At 52.0% G+C, this 16403-nt stretch overlaps 1 protein-coding gene and 1 long non-coding RNA gene across 2 annotated transcripts in view; one reads left to right on the forward strand and one right to left on the reverse strand.

Moving 5' to 3' along the window:
* Positions 1 to 15671, forward strand: part of Hadha (hydroxyacyl-CoA dehydrogenase trifunctional multienzyme complex subunit alpha) — a 42433-nt gene extending 26762 nt beyond the window's left edge. The window contains exons 11-20 of the mRNA XM_003472859.5: positions 1489 to 1598; positions 4559 to 4693; positions 6857 to 7028; positions 9298 to 9384; positions 11829 to 11969; positions 12754 to 12822; positions 13405 to 13600; positions 14313 to 14427; positions 14977 to 15122; positions 15197 to 15671. Of these exons, the coding sequence (XP_003472907.1) occupies positions 1489 to 1598; positions 4559 to 4693; positions 6857 to 7028; positions 9298 to 9384; positions 11829 to 11969; positions 12754 to 12822; positions 13405 to 13600; positions 14313 to 14427; positions 14977 to 15122; positions 15197 to 15339 (1314 nt within the window). The 3' untranslated portion in view covers positions 15340 to 15671. The remainder of the gene's footprint in view (positions 1 to 1488; positions 1599 to 4558; positions 4694 to 6856; positions 7029 to 9297; positions 9385 to 11828; positions 11970 to 12753; positions 12823 to 13404; positions 13601 to 14312; positions 14428 to 14976; positions 15123 to 15196) is intronic.
* LOC134471682 (uncharacterized) lies at positions 4098 to 6862 on the reverse strand. The gene is made up of 2 exons (XR_010041273.1): positions 5376 to 6862; positions 4098 to 5248 (listed from the first exon to the last, which is right to left on the reverse strand). It is a non-coding gene; the product is annotated as an uncharacterized LOC134471682 (long non-coding RNA).
* Positions 15672 to 16403: the final 732 nt, after the last annotated feature.

Genomic DNA, 16403 nt, shown 5'->3' on the forward strand with positions numbered 1-16403 from the left:
ATACTGAGAGGCTTCTCTGTTCTACTATTTTTATTTTTATTTTTTTATTTTTTGGTACCAGGGATCAAACTCACAACCTTGCACTTGCCAGGCAGGCAATTGCGCCGCTGAGCTAAATCTGTTCTACTTCTTTTATATAAACAGTGTGTATCATAACCCACTAAATTCATGACCTCTGATGGATTTTTAACTACAGTTTGAAAATCACAGGTGTGACCAAGGGAGTTAGCTCAGTGGCTCAGTGCCTGCCTGGCAAGCATGAGGTCCTGAGTTTGATTCCCAGTATCTTCCCAAAAAAAGAAAAAAGAAAATCACAGGCGTATAAAACACTGGATTGAGATTAAAGCACTGATTCTGTGGAATGTTTAGACTGGCCTTGCACTCGTAGGGACCTCTTGCCTTGGCCTCCCGAATGCTGGGATTACAGGCATGGACCACCATCCCTGGCATCTCTTGGAAATGCTATTTGTGACATGCAACCTTACTGGTACATTCTAATAATTTTAGTTGTCATTTTCATAATGTTCTCATCTGGTCCCCACAACAGTACCATAAAGTAGATGCTGGTTTTCCTATTTTGAGAATGAAGAAAGTGGGTGAGGGGTTAACACAGCAGCGTAAGTGCCTATTTGGCAAACGCGAGGGCGTGAGTTCAATCCCCCGTACCAAAGGAAAAAAAAAAAAAGAACAAAGCAAGCTTTGTAGTGGGGAAATAACAGAGACAAGATTCAGACCTAGACTCTAGATCTTATGCAATTAACCACTCAGCTGAGACGCACTCTCCGAACGCGTTGGGATGCTTTCTAAAGTGGTAGTAGGTGGTCTGTGGGCAGCCTGCTGCGGGGGGACAAGGACTGGCCTCAGGGTCTGCCTGGGTTCATGCTCCATTCCTGAGCTTTGAGGTGGTAGAGACTATGGGCATCCCACAGTATCTGTGGGCCTCTCCTTTCCAGTCTTTAGTCTGAGAGGGTGGTTGAGACAATTATAAAGGCCCATTTTGGCCCTGAACTCCAGGTCTAGGGCAAACGTTCCCACTCCTCTGCCGTAAAGAATTAAGCGTGTGATTGCACAAATCAAAGCCCTTTCTCACAGCAGCGGTCATAAAGAACCAGACAAGAGTAGTGAGAAGGTGACGCCTCAGTGGGAGACAGCTTTCTGCAGCGTGGGCACTGCCAAGACCCTGGGCCTCTGAGGGACCAAGGCATTGTATGATTTACCCTGCTCCTCCGAGAAAAATGGCCCAAAGCAATGCATGTCACCTAAACCAGTAATGCGAACCTTTTAGAGAAGATATTGCAACGTACCAACACCGCCATTAACTCTGAGTACTGAGGTTTTAGTTTAGAAACAAAAAACTCACACATTAACACTTTCTGTCTTAAAAACACAGTAACATGTGTGCCACAGGTTCACCACCACTGACACAGGTTCACCACCACTGACCTAGACAATGAAGCTCTACCTTTTCTCATTTTCTTTACTTTCCAGAAATTCGGAGAGCTTGCAGTGACCAAGGAATCAAAGGCCTTGGTGGGACTGTATCATGGCCAAGTCCTATGCAAGAAAAATAAATTCGGAGCTCCGCAGAAGGAAGTCAAGTAAGTTAAACTCGGGCAGAGGCCCTCGTGAGGTTACTGGGTTCCGAGCTCACAGACAGTTCCGAAGCGCTCCAGGACCTGATTGTACCCTGGCCCTGGCCTCAGCGGCCCGCGTTCCGAGCACGGTGGAGGCTTTCTCCTACCAGGAACGCTTGGCTTGGAAAGCTCTGCCTTGCTGCTCTCTCTCGGTCCTCCGGTGACTCAGAGCGCTCTCGTGCCCGTACCTCCGTGCACTCCACACTGGTCAGCCGTCTCCCTCTCAACCTAAAGTGCCACCTCTAGGAACCTGCTCTCCTCCCTCATTAAAAAACAGAAAGCCTCATTGTAATCGGGGAAGTTTTGTGCTTTTCCCAGCCTACACCCTAAGCAGTGGAGACTGCACTTGGCCTGGACGTCAGAAGCCTCTCAGTGTTCTGTTGCCTCGCAGTGCTGCAGCTTATGGGGCTGACTGATGCCCTGAAACTCTCCCTCGAGCTCAGTGCTTCTCAACCTGGGCTATTTTGCCACCTCCAGGGGCCATCTGAGTGAGAACACTTTTGGCTGTCACAAGTGGGGAGGAAGGGTTGCTCCTGGCAAACCACAGTGCACAGGACAGCCCCCCAAACAAAAATTTTCAAGTCCACAGTATCAGTAGTCCTGAAGTTGAAAGACCCTGTACTAGATGAATTACTGGTGAAGGATTGAAGAAAAGCAGCAAACATTATTGCCCTCCGTGTCCTCTCATCTGCAAGGAAATTGCAACCCAAGATAGAGTAAATGCGTAAGAACATGGAGTGAGACGGGTGAGATTGTAGCCAAGAGGGCTGATTTCCAAACAGAGACGACCTTGTCACCTTCCCCAGCACGGAGCGTGGGTACCAGTGAGGCCCAGGTGGAGTTTGTCCCCCCTCACGCTGATGCTAAGGTACCAAAACCATGACCACCTGAACTTCGGCCTCTCCACACTTCCTGCAGAGGCCAGGCAGACTGACAAGGGAAACAAGCCCACTCTCCAGGCAGAGCGTGCACGGAAGTCAGAACCCCTGCTAGGTCCTCAGGCGGGACTTTATTGCAACAAGAAGGAAAAGAAGCAAGAAACAAGAATATGAAAACTGGGCTGGGGGTTAGCCCAGGGGTGCAAGCGCCTGCCTGGCAGGTGTGAGGTCGTGAGTTCAGTCCCCAGGACTGAAAAAAAAAGAAAACAAAGAATAGTAAGAGTAGTGCACAGTTTCAGACCCTAAGACCTGTGAACCCCTCCCAGCTCATCTTCTCTCTCTCATCCCTCCATGCACACAAAAAATATCAGTTCTGCCTCTCTGCAGCTGGAAAGGGTACTTCTAGGTGAAGAGACCTAGTGTGCCACTTCAGCCTGCTACTCCTGACTACATACGGGTTTCCTGTTGTGTGCTGATGGTATAAAACCACCTGGAGAAATTAGTATTATATACCAAATGCACCAAAAAAGAAAGGCAACATCCATTAAAGCAAATGAGATGGAAAAGAAAAAAAACGAAAGCACTGTAGGTTATGAAAATTCTCTCCCTAGAACAACCACAGTGCAGAAGAAACTACCATTTCATAAGCATTTACAGTTACGACAAAAATCACTTTAAATCAGAAATTTAACAACTCAGAACAAAACAAGATGGAGTAAGAGCTGACCTAACGGGGAAGAAATTCAAGAAAAGGTAGCTGATAAACATGTATTATCACAAAGCTTCCCTTGAGAGATGCTCCTGGACTTGAAGTTAGGATTTGAAGTTAGGATTTCAAACATGATCAGAACAATTAGGACTCAAACTATATTCCTCGACAGCGCTGAGGTAGGTCTGCAGTGCTGTGAACTTGGGCTGCTTTTATAAAGGAGATGAGCCCTGAGGGCCGTGGCTCTAAACTACAGTCCTGGCCTTTCTTTCTTTCTTTCTTTTTTCCTTCTTGGTGAGACAGGGTCTGTAGGTCAGGGCTATCTTTGAACTCACTGTGTCGCCCAGCCTGGCCTCAAACTTGCAGCGATTTTCCTGCTTCAGCCTCCCAAGTGCTGGGATTACAGGTGAAAATACACTCAGGTATTTTCTTTATTTTTGAGACAGGCTCTCACTGGGTCACTAACTGGCCCAGCCGGGGCTCAAATATTCAGTCCTCCTGCTTCACCCACCCACATTACTGCAGAAAATAATTCTCTAAAATTCTCGTTACCTATTTATAAAGGGTATATTATTCCAAAAGAACTATCACATGTGTCCCTGGTCCTCAGAAAGCTGAGAATTCGAGGAGCAGAAGGGTGTAGATGAGCCCATTGCAAAATGCCATGCGGTAAATCAGTGGCCCTGAGAAGCTGCAGAGGAACAGGGCGGGGGGGGGGGGGGAGCAGGGGCGCCGGGAGAGGAGGCCTGGAGCAGAGTCCCGCAGGACTTTTGACCTAACGCCGATGTGGGCTGACAGCCGTGGGTTTCTGCCAGAAGGAAAGGTGGCTAGAAAATGTAAACTCACTAGCAAATAATGAACGCCTAAGAAGAGAAGTTGGTCTACAAGTCAGCCTTTATTTAGAAAACAATACTCGTGTTCACTTAAGCTTATCTGTAGTTGGCTTTGTTTCTGTCTCCACGGGAGGACCAATTCCTTTAGACACAGTGGATTTTTGCATTCAACTGTAGAATCAGTCAGCTAAAGACATGGGGGTCCAGGCCTATAATCCCACCTACTCAGGAGGCTGAAGCAGGAAGATCCCAGGTCCAAGGCCGTACTGAGCGATTTCGCAAGGCCTTGTCTGACCATAAAAGGGACAGGAATGTCACTCAAAGGTGAGGATTTGCCTCGCATGCACAAGGTTCAACTCCCAGTACTGAAAACCAAATTGTTAGTGCTGGGCTTGTGTAGCTGGAGAGGATTTGCAGCACCTCACAGGTGATGCATTGGATGGTAGCGTGGGCAGTCTCCCGAGTAAAAGCTCTTTACGGAAATCACCCCTCTTTTCCTGTCAGACAGCTGGCCATTCTGGGCGCAGGGCTGATGGGAGCCGGCATCGCGCAGGTCTCCGTGGATAAGGGAGTGAAGACCCTGCTTAAAGATGCGACGGTAGCCGGGCTGGGCCGCGGACAACAGCAGGTGTTCAAAGGGTAGGCGCTGGCTGGGGCTTGGGGGGTTTTCGTTGGTGGTGGTGTTTTTTGAGGTGGTGGAAGTACCATGATTCGGTTGTATGCGTGTATATATGTGTGTATTGTTTTCTTAACATCATAGGTTCTTTTTTCTAGAAACACTAATTCCGTCTTCATTTCATTTTGTTATAGCTTTTCATGACTTGTTTTTGGTCTTTGAGACAGGGTCTCGCTGTGCAGTTCAGACTGGCCTTCACCTTGCTTTGTAGCCCAGGCTGGTCTTGAACTTGCAGCAGTCCTCTTTGCCTCAGCCTCCTGAGTACTGAGCTTACTGGCCTGTGCCACCACACCCAGCCTGGTGGACATTAACATCATTGGGGTCTTTGAGTGCAGAAGAGGCAACCTCTTCTAGTAGATACTTTGTTTTTCGTTTTGTGTTGTGTCCTTGGTAGATACTTTAAAAACCATTTGTTTTACACTTTTGGTACCAGACTGGAAAGTCTCAGGTCTGTGGGCCTTGCTGTGGACTTTGGGGCCAGCAGGACCCTCTCTGTTGAGACGCTGAGGCTGGAGGGCCTGTGGGGGAAGTGCGGGGTCAAGGCCCGGCCAGGATCAGCGCTGTGGGCCTTGTGTCTCCTGGCCGAGGTGACGAGCACGTCACTGCGGACAGCACCCAAGGGTCTGCAGACTGTCCCCACCTTACCTCTGCTGTGACTCAGCGGCTGTCTCCTCTCCCTCGACTCCTGGGTCCCCGCTCCGCACGCACTCGCCAGTTTTGCATTGGGAAAACAGCAGCCGCTTGGCCAGACTGAGCTTCCGCTCAAACGTGATGGCTGAGCTGGCTGCCACAGACCATCCTGCCCCTGCTCGTGCCTGTGAGCTGAGTAAGCCTTCTTGTTTCCTAAAAGGATTATGTAGCGTAAGCACATTGTCATCCCTGGCCTGCAGAGAAGCCCACACACTGCTGACTGGGGCCTGGCGGGCCAGGCATGTCGGCAGATGACTGCAAGATAAAAAGAAGTTAAGTAAAAGTGCAAAAGTGTCAGAGGCTGGATACGCCAGCACCCGGCTCTGACACAAACACGGACCCGAAGGCAGCGCTCATGTAATGGCCAAGTGTGAAGCAGCTGCCGTGGCACAGCCTCGCCCTGTGAGCGCCTCGCGCTCTGCAGGTTCCCCTCTCTGTCTCAAACCTAAGTTTTGGAGGCTGCAGCTCACCATACTGGCGCTTGGGACGTGCTTCTGTCTCCTGGCAATGGTTTCATTTGGCCTTAGAATTCGGGTAATTTAGCCAGGTGTGTAAGGCAGGAGCGTAGCTGTGGGCAGCCTTGGTACCTCGTGACTTCAGGGCCATCCTGGCTTGGAAAAATGAAGGGCAGCTAATAGTTTTGTACGTGACCAGTGTGTTGGCTGACTGCCCCTGCAGTTGTCAGAAACCAAGAGATTCAAACACACCCTTTTTAAGACCTGAATTGGATGCTTGTTTTACTCTTTGGCCAAGGAAATCATTGAATGAAGTTGAGCTTCATAATTCCTTCAGAGGAGCGCTCCAGGGTATTTATTATGAAAGTGTGGTCAGGCTGTTCCTAAGAACGCCTGCTTGCCCTGGCCGTAAGCAGTGCCTAGTTAACCACTGAGTAGCAGGAATCTTTATTAGCTCCCAGCGGGAAGGGAGAAAGCAGGAGTTAATATTTTATGTGGTCAGCGCAGTGTGCTGTTAGTGCTGAGTGGGAAGCAGATGGACAATATGAGAAACAGCCCGGCTCTGCTCGCCACAAGACGACAGTGAGAGAACAACACGGTGACACACAGGCAAGGAGGACAGCCCGGTGCTGAGGGCGCGCTCAGGCTGGTCCCCGTGAGGGGGAATGAGCAGACTGCCGTTCTGTGTCACTGCCGTCGTGTTGTGTTACTAAATACTCCTGGCAGACAGCTGCTTTCTAAGAGTCACAGTTACGTATGTTGGGCAGTTAAAGGCGTTTTGTAGCAGAAGCGCCTGCACTCAGAAGTCAGCTGTCTCTGCATGTGCCTGCCCTCCCTGCCCTGTGTCTCTGCAAGCCCCTTGGGTCCTTTTTGAGCATCTCAGCCCTTCAAAACAGGGTCTCCCAGAGCTAGTGAGAAGCACACAGTGAGTGACCCTGAGTGCCAGTCTCCTTCCCCTCTGACTAGAAATGCTTTTTCTAGGTTGAATGACAAAGTGAAGAAGAAAGCTCTAACGTCATTTGAAAGGGACTCCATCTTCAGCAACCTGATTGGGCAGCTGGACTACCAGGGTTTTGAAAAGGCTGACATGGTGATTGAAGCTGTGTTCGAGGACCTCAATATTAAGCACAAAGTGCTCAAGGAAGTAGAAGCGGTAAGGAGCCCACTGTGCTTAATTAAAGCCAGTGGACTAGCGGGGTTGCTTTCCAAAGGAACAATAGGGGAAAATCATGATTTTTTTGCTATCTAAGTTATTTTTAATCATCGCTGAGACAAAATACCTGATGACCAAAGTTGGGAAAGGAAAGGTTTATTTCTTACAGTTTTTGGAGGTTTCAGTCCACACTCAGTTGGCTCCCAGGCAGGCAGGCATGGCTGGGCCGCCTTTCTTGGCAGCTGCAAACAGCAAGTTCAAACCAGCAAAGAGCAAGACACACCTTCTTCCTGCCATTACATCACATCCTGGCTCCACCCCTTTGTGGGTGCAGCACTGACACCATCAATCCAAGCTCTAGACAATGAACAAATAACAAATGCACAGTGCAAATACATGAGGCGTGGGGGCCACAGACATAAACCATGACATTTGCATAGGCTGTTCATTTCCAAACGCAGGGCTTTAGCAGTGTGATGTGTTGCGGAAGTCAAACCCAAGGCCTCAAGCACATTAGCCCCACACTTTACCACTGAGTTGCATACTCTGTATATTTAAAAGGTCAAATCTAAACCCTAAAGGAGGAAAATTAAGTGTTTATCAGCCCAAGCCCAGGGTTCATCAGCCTTGTTCCTGTGGGAGATCAGTCACTCAAACCTGTATGGAACCTCTTAGAACTCAGCCAGATGTCCTGAGAGTGTTTTTGATTAGCCACAAGTTGTACCCAGACTTCTTCAGGTGTCAGCAGCAGAGGACATACTGGGCAGGTGGCTTCTCCAGGCAACACTCGGGTGCTTGGTCATGGACATGCACTCTGGCCCTGCTCCCACTCCTCTCCACAGCCAGTTCCTGAGACGGACTGACATGAACCAGCGCTGTGGAGGTTAGAAAGAAAGCCAGGCAGCTCCGCCAGGGCAGAGTGCAACAATGGAACACACAAAGTGTAACGCTAGGGTCGGCTGAGGGAAAAACTGCCCGAGGGTCTTTCAGTGTATAGCCTCACACGATGTAACCGGGTCTTGAGGGACACCGCTGGGTCGCAGGCAGGGACATGCTCCCCACAACCAAGATGAAGCAGAGCGCTCTTAGCAACTAGGACATGGTATTTGTTCCTGGAAAATCTAGGTGTGGCGATGTCACCGTGGATACTGGTGGCCCCTGGGAGTCAGGAGTCCAGGAAGAGACAGGGATTGAGTCAGACAAGTGAAGACGCAGTTAGAGCAGAACAGAGAGCTAAGGGAGACACGAGGTGGGAGCGCAAACCTGGAAGGCAGAGAGCAGGTAAAGGCCAGGGCTCCTAGAGCAGTGTCTGCAGAAGGGAAGGAACAGGTGGAGGTGAGGGAGGAGGGTCGCAAACTGTCGGCCTAATGCAGATCCAGACGCAGGAATTGGCATCCGTCCATTCAGATTAAAGCCATCTTTTCAGGGTTTGTTTAGCCACTGCTGAGACAGTCCTTAGGTCAGGATTAAGTGACTTTCTGAAAGGCCCTATGTGTTCTCATGACTGGACAAAATACCTGACACCAACAGCTTGGAGGAGAGGTCTGTACTGGCTTATAGTTCAGTGGCTTCAGTCCGTGGTCAGCTGCTCCCAAGGCAGAGGCAGCATTGTAGAAAGGCCTGGCCGAGGTGAGCCTCTCACATGGCAGCCGGGAAGCACAGAAAGGAGTGGGAGCCAGTGTCAAGAATGCGCCCTCCAGTGATGCCCCCCGTGGTCCACCCCTCTGACCCGGCCCTCCCACTCCAGCAGAATTCCTCACCGACCAGGCGACCTCACTGACCAGGACAGTGAGCCAGTCGCCTTCCAAAGGTGAAGTTTCATGGAGACATTTAGGATCTACACTGCCGGAGGGAAGGGGCAGTAAAAAGGACTGACGTGTGATGATGTATATGTGCACCGACAGCCTGTGGTGAATGTGCTGTTCATTGTGGATCGCAGACATGCACTATAAAAAATTACTTTTAAAGATGTAAACAATAGGCTGAGAGTACGGCTCATGGCTCAGTGCCTGCCTGGCAAGTGCAAGGTCCTGGGTTTGATTCCTGGCAGCGAAAAACCCAATGTAAACAGTAAGAGGGCAGCTGGAGGAAGGCGGGTGGGAGGAGGCCCAGGGCAGTGCATGGCCACTCGGAACCTGGGTGTGCAGCGAGTGCCAGCTGCCTGAGCCGCTGTGGGGGAGGCGGGCCGGCCCGTGTCACTCACGGCTTTGCTTCGGACTCTGTCGTCTCCCAGACCGTGAGACACTCTCTCTAATGCTTCCACCTGCAGGTGATCCCAGATCACTGCATCTTTGCCAGTAACACTTCCGCTCTGCCAATCAAGGAAATCGCTGCTGTCAGCAAAAGACCTGAGAAGGTAAACTGAGTGGGAAGAAACCTGAATGGTTACTGCTGCAGGAAGCCGCTGTGGACTGCGAAGGGGCGGGTAATTCCTAGACACGGCACCGGAGAGCGAAGGCCATCACCAGTGTGAGACCCAGGAATAAGGGAGCACAGCTGTGTACCCCGCCCTGGGCGATCACATCCTGGTGGGGGTCATGTTTTAATTCAGACCTGAAAACCTTCCTTTCTCCTCCTGGCAGGCAGGGCCCTAAATAAAGAAGGCCACTCCCGAACACCAGTCAGCTACACAGCAGAGTCTGGTGACCATGTAAGACAGGTTCGGCTCCAACGCCAGGAGTGGGGGAGCAGGGCAAACGGGACTGTGTCCGCCTGTTTCCCTAGGCCATCTGACCAGGACATGGCTGGTGCAGAAGCGCCCCCAGCAAGGGTCCAGACTGAGGCCAAGAATGTTATCGTTGTTGGGCTGGGGATTTAGCTCAGGGGCACAAGGCCTGCCTGGCAAGCGCAAGGTCCTGAGTTCGATTCCCAGTACCAAAAAAAGAAAAGAAAGGAACTATACTAAACTTAACTATACTAAAATAAACATCAATATTAGGAAGAAAAAAAAGAAAGTTATCCTTGTTGTTCACCCATAGTAAGGAAAGGGAGGTTCAGTCATTCAAAGAAACAGCAGACACCTCAGGTCTCCAGAGAATTGCTTGTTGCCTCAGCTAACAGGAACCAGACAGAGGTGCGTAGGAAACACAGAGAGCTGTTAACACGTTCACATCTCGCTGGCAAGCAGCTCGGGACTCCCAGTGGCCCATGCTTGGACAGTCCCATCCAGTGGGATGGTGTCCGGCTTGTGTGTCCCCCAGTGGTCCAAGCCACAGGGCGTAAGGTAAGCAGCTGAAAGCACCCGGGCAGTCTGCATACCAAAGACACAACAGCCTCCCCCTCCTCGGAGGTCTCTGGTGCTGGACCGCCCAGCAGGCCTGAGAGGGTGCGGCCCTGATGGGGCGGGCTCAGGACGGCCGGGGATGACGCAGAGGCAGCAGTGGCAGCCGCAGTCACACTGATGTCGGCCTCTAAGGGAAGATACCAGAAACGTGTAAGAGCTCTTACAGACTATACAGGCAGACAGGGACACAGCACCTCTGCAGCATTTAACATCAGCATAGAGGAGAGCCGGGACGGTGGTGCACGCCAGGGATCCCAGCACTGACTCAGGAGGCTGAGGCAGGAGGGTCAGGAGTTTGAGGACACCCTGGACTACAAGTGAGACTTGTCTGGGGAAAAAAAAATCCACACAGAAGAATCCATTACTGTTGATTTGATCTAACACCTCCCTGTGCAGTGGAGCAAGCCGTGCGCTTGGGGGTCCACATCTCCAGGTTTGGGGTTTTTTGCTTTGCTTTGCTTTGCTTTTTTGGAGGTCCTGAGGATTGAACTCTGGGCCTTTTGCGCACTAGGGGAGTTCTCTACCACTGAGCTCCCTCCCCAAGCCCTGAGAGCTTCTGTCACCTACTCGCCGTACACCATTCATAGTCCAAGTCAGACCACAGGTGTGCCCGTGTCTCGGCTCTCTTGGCAGCATCGTTCCTGGGACACGGGACCTTCAGTGCTACACCCGGGACAGTCCCAGCAGTGTAGGATAAGAGGTCACCTCTGTCACAGCCGCGGGTGACTGAAACGTATTTTGCCTGGGGTAGTGATGATGGGGCTGTAGGAACATTGTCAGAACCACTGACCAGAACCCTTAAAGATCCATGCCTTTTATTTGGTGTAAGTTACGTCAGTGAAAGCTGAGTCCTTTTGCCCAGGGTGACCACATGTCAATCAGGCCCTAAATAATTTAGATGTAAGTACAGCAGTTCAGGGGTTAGCAGCTGTGGTTGCAGCTGAGCTGTGTGGGACAGTGGCAAACAGAGGCCCAGAGGTCTAACATTTGCAGGTGATGCTGACGCTAATGGTTTGGGCATTGTGCTGTGGAATCATTGGTTTAATGAATCTTAAGTGCATTTGAGTACTGAGAAGTGTTACTGAAGCCTAGTGTCCTGGAGACCTGTTGGTTCAAGGGCCAATACATCTCTGACAGTCCTGTATAGTAACCAGCTTCTCCTGGCTCTTGCCCAAAAAAGTGGACCCTCTCCCCTAAACCACCAGCATCAGTACTATGAGTGGAACCTTCATTCATCCTTCCCCAATAAATGCAGTGTGGACTTTGGCTGTGACTGGCAGTGACTGTCGGTAATGTCAGGGACCCTCAGAAGCAGCCGGAAGGAGGACTCTGGGAGCTCGCCCTGGATGTGCCGCACTTCCCACCCGAGACCCGCAGGGCCAGCCCGCCCAACCCAGCAGCTCCCGGTGCCGCAGCCACCTCCCCCGCACCCCGACACACTGCCTTCCCGGCAGAAAGGCAGGGTGTGCTCTCCTCCTCGGCGCTCGTCAGGCTCTTGGCTTTGGCTCCTTTGCCAGGTGATCGGCATGCACTACTTCTCCCCAGTGGACAAGATGCAGCTGCTGGAGATCATCACCACCGAGAAAACAAGCCAGGACACCACCGCTTCCGCCATAGCACTTGGTCTCAAGCAGGGCAAGGTCATCATTGTAGTTAAGGTAGGGAGCTCTGAAACTGGCCCATTCCCACAGCTCTAGAAACAGTCCTGGTACGGGGGGGGGGGGGGACACAAAAAAATATAAAAAAGAAAGAGTCCTGGTACCTCTAGGCTTATTTCTGTCCTAGGGCAAATGTCCCAGCTTCTGATATGGTGTCCCTTGCTGGTCTCCTCAGAGGACAGGCAGGAACAGGAGTCTCTGGGTTCTCTTAGCTGTGCCACACCTTAAAGACATGCAGGAAACTGCTGGGCCTGACCACTTCCACTGCGGTTTAATATCAAGGATCCACATGGAGATTTTTCGTTTTGGTTTTTGTCTGTGGCTTTTGTTTTTTGAGATAGCCTTGCTATATATTGCTAGCTAGGCCTAAACTCATAATGCCGCCCAGGCTGGTCTCAAACTCACTGCAGTCCTCCTGCCTCAGTGTCCCAGTGCTAGGATACACCACAACACCCAGCGTCTGATTGAGATTTTAAACCATCTCAAACCTGAAATGATGAGCTGGGCACGGAGGCATGCACCGGTAATCCCGCACTCTGCAGACTGAGGCAAGAGAATCACATGCTCAAGCCCAGCCTGGGCAACTTAGTGAAACCCTGTCTCACAAGAAAGAGAAAAAAAAAAAAAAAGCTGAGGATATAGCTCAGTAAGAAGGCCCTGAGTTCAGTTCCCACGCCCCCAAAACGATAAAAATGAAAAACACACAAATGATGTCTGCGAAAGGGGTTTCAGACACAGGTTGCTCCAGCTAGAGGGAGCAGCGAGCACATCTCTCTCCCTGCAGGATGGGCCTGGCTTCTACACCACGAGGTGTCTTGCACCCATGATGTCTGAAATCATACGGATCCTGCAGGTACGGGTGCTCTCCCCCTCCTCCATGTAGTCCTCCAAACTGAAGCTGTCCCCACGAGGGTCAGGCCTCCTCCCCCTCGGGGCCTCTTGTGTATCCCTCTTCCCCAGAGTGGGGAGTCACAGGCTGAGGCTGCACCAAGTGGGCTCCCCTCGCTTCCCCTTCCTGCGTGGTCAGAGCCCTCTCAGCACGCATGTGCCCACTGCTGCTGCCTCCAGGACAGGGCTGGACGCACACGGCCCCTCCACGGCTGGCCAGGTCCTTCCTTGCGGGAAAGGAGGGACAGGGCATCCTTTCGGCGGGGCTCTGACCTGACACGGACGTGGATCACAGCAGCCCTGCTCTGTGGCAGTAATGAAGTCTCAGCCACAGTTTCTCCTTAGTGCTGAGAGTCACAGTTGTAGGAGCGAAGGAAGCGGGTAATTTGTTCATCTCTGAACTTCCTTCAGGTGCCACAGAATTCCCACTTGTGCTTCCCCGAGTGAACAGCGCCCCCCCACCCAAGGCTAGGGCTGGGATGGGGAGCCTTTCAGTGAGGAGCTGTGGGGTGGCCTTACCCTGACCGCCTGCTTCTCTTCTGTCCAGGAAGGAGTTGACCCTAAGAAGCTGGATTCCCTGACCACAGGCTTCGGCTTCCCTGTGGGCGCCGCCACCCTGGCCGATGAAGTTGGGGTGGATGTAGCCCAGCATGTGGCAGAAGATCTAGGCAAAGCCTTTGGGGAGCGGTTCGGAGGTGGAAACGTGGAACTGCTGAAACAGATGGTGGCCAAGGGCTTCCTGGGTGAGTGGCCACAAGGAAACCTGACTGGCCCAACCAGTTACACAGTTCTTGGCAGCTTCCGGCACCAGGGCGCTGCAAGGGCCTGGAACTGATGGTGGGCATCTCAGAAATGGTTTTATGAGAAACTCTTCTTCCCTTAGGCCTGGAGATTACAGGCAACAGGCAAAGATCTGGGCTTTTGAATCTCAGCCACTACTGGACCCAGGTTATGTCAGGTGGACAAACATGCCCTGCCCAGGCCTCTTTACATCTGCGGAAGCAGCAGCAAAGTCCCACTTGGCATGGGCCTCCTGAGGCCTGGTGCTGAGCATCTGTAAACTTAAAGCAGTTTTGTGTCTGTGTGTTGTGTTTTGTATTTGAGACAGGGTGTTTAAGCTCCCCAGGCTGAGCTCAAATTTACAATCCTCCCGCCTCAGCCTCCCAGAGGGCTTGATTACAGGAATGTGCCACCATATCCAGCTTCTGCGAGGTCTCCTGATGATGACTAAATTGCTAGATTTGGTTAAGACTCCCAAACTCAGGAATACACAGAAGAGACTAGAACCTCACAGCAGGCCAGCAGAAATGAGGATTCTTAGCCATGAGTAGGGCCAGGGATTTAGCTCAGCAGCATACGGCCTGCCTGGCAAGTATAAGGTTGTGAGCTCAGTCCCCGGTACTGCCAAAAAAAAAAAAAAAAAATCAATAGTAACACTGCCGCCTCCTCTTTCAGGTCGCAAGTCTGGAAAGGGCTTTTACATCTACCAGGAGGGCTCAAAGAATAAGAATTTGAACTCTGACATGGATAGTATTTTTGCAAGCCTGAAGCTGCCTGCTAAGCCTGAGGTGTAAGTGAATCTGAATGGTGGATGGCATGGAAGGAAATGGATGTATCTCTGGAAGCCCAGAGCTCCTTCACCTCTCTTTATTCTCTTCATGGCCCCTGAACAGAGAGATCACCCACCCTGTAGCTGGCACAGGGCTTCACAGGGGCAAAGCCCTTGCTTATGCCCTCAGCCTTGTAGGCACCGAGGCGAGAGGAGGCCAAGCCTGGGTAAGGTTCTGCCGCTCCAGGCATCCCTGGCACAGTCCCAGAGAGCAACAAGGACAGATTATCCCAGCCCCTTTATCCTCCAGCTCTTTATTTTCGAGCACCTGAACGTTGCTGGTGCAGAAATAATGATAATCCCGTGTGAGGCTCTGCTGCAAGTACTGAGTGTCCTGTCAGGCCAAGGGCAGCCTTTCCCACAGCCCTGGCCTGGCCTCCTGGGCTGAGTCCCTGCACAGTGGGTGTAGTCAGTCAGCAGCACCCAGCATCCAGCCACACTTCACCTCTGCACCCCATCCTGCCTGCCTCCCTGCTCATCCTCTGGCTAAATTGTTCTTTCTGTCTACAGCTCCTCTGATGAAGACATTCAGTACCGCGTGGTGACAAGATTTGTGAATGAGGCAGTTATGTGCCTGCAGGAAGGCATCCTGGCCACACCCACGGAGGGAGACATTGGAGCGGTGTTTGGGCTCGGCTTCCCGCCGTGCCTCGGAGGTGGGTCTGCAGGTCCAGGCCTTGGTTCTCAGCCTGGCTCTTTCGTTCTTTAACAAAGTCCTGTTTTTGCCCAGGCCCTTTCCGCTTCGTGGATTTGTACGGTGCCCAGAAGATAGTGGACCGGCTCCGGAAGTACGAGGCAGTCTATGGGAATCAGTTCACCCCATGCCAGCTGCTCCTTGACCATGCTAACAGCCCCAGCAAGAAGTTCTACTAGTGACCAGACCACATCCCACCCCAGTGCTGTGATTCTCCTGTGCCGTGTAAAGTATTGGGAAGCTGGAGGAGACCGAGTCTGGCCTCAGCTTGCTCCTTGATCAAAGTGCCTTCAGTGCTGACCACTTCCTTCTGGCGAAGTGTGACTGAATTAAGGTTTGCACTCCATGTTGGAAGATGGACCCCGTGCTGCTTTTGTTAGCCCAAGGCCCCGAGCAGCAGCTAAGAGCCATCTGGAGCCATCTCTGTTCCCACGGGGGCCAGCGGCAGCTAATGGTGGTGAGGGCATTTCTGCACCCAGCCAAATGCAGAACAATAAAGAACAGACTCTCAGCCTCTGCTTGCCAGGTCTGTTTCCTTCTCATCTGTCTCGCCTTTCTGGTTAAGCTTCTCCTTCAGGAAGCGAAGTGGAATAAAGCCCTGTGCCTCATACATAGGAATGTGCTGGCCAGTCCTGGGGGGCAGCAGGAAGTGGTGCCGGAAAGCAGGGCCGCGGGTGCCCGTGGCCATTTGCACCTGACGTCTGGATACTTTGGGCTGCTCATGGCAGCGCATGGACTTGGTTAACGGGAGGAAGGAGGGGTGGTGTGCCTGGCTGCCACAGGTACTTCTTTCCCTACTTGGATTTCCTCAGTATATGCTTGTACCCATTGATTTTCTTGGGGTGCCTTCTGCATGTTAAACGTGAAGCTATGGAGATGTTTCCCTGTACTCGGGAGCTCCGCACAGCAGGCACAGGCTGCATGCAGTGCTGGGGACACAGCGAGGCCAGCGTAAGGGGCGCCAGTCCTCCCAGCCCCACACTCGCCCTGGCCCTGGCCCCTGGTGTGCGGAGCTCACCCCCATGCTTGGGCAGCAGCAGTGCCCACGAGGTAAACAGCACCAGCTCCTAACTGGGTCTGGCACAAGGACCATACTGAGTCACCGAGCGTGTGTGGAATCCTAATTCACGTCCCACCGCCCTCTGCATTCTAAAGCCCCATCACCGCTGCCTGCGGCCTCTGCCCACTTGTGCCTCCCTGGTCTCCGCTCCCACAGGGACTGGCAGGCAGTGCAGCTCTGGTG

Source organism: Cavia porcellus, unplaced genomic scaffold (assembly GCF_034190915.1).
Source record: "Cavia porcellus strain 051 isolate PalLab524CR breed Dunkin Hartley unplaced genomic scaffold, mCavPor4.1 scaffold_1, whole genome shotgun sequence".
Lineage (NCBI taxonomy): Eukaryota > Metazoa > Chordata > Mammalia > Rodentia > Caviidae > Cavia > Cavia porcellus.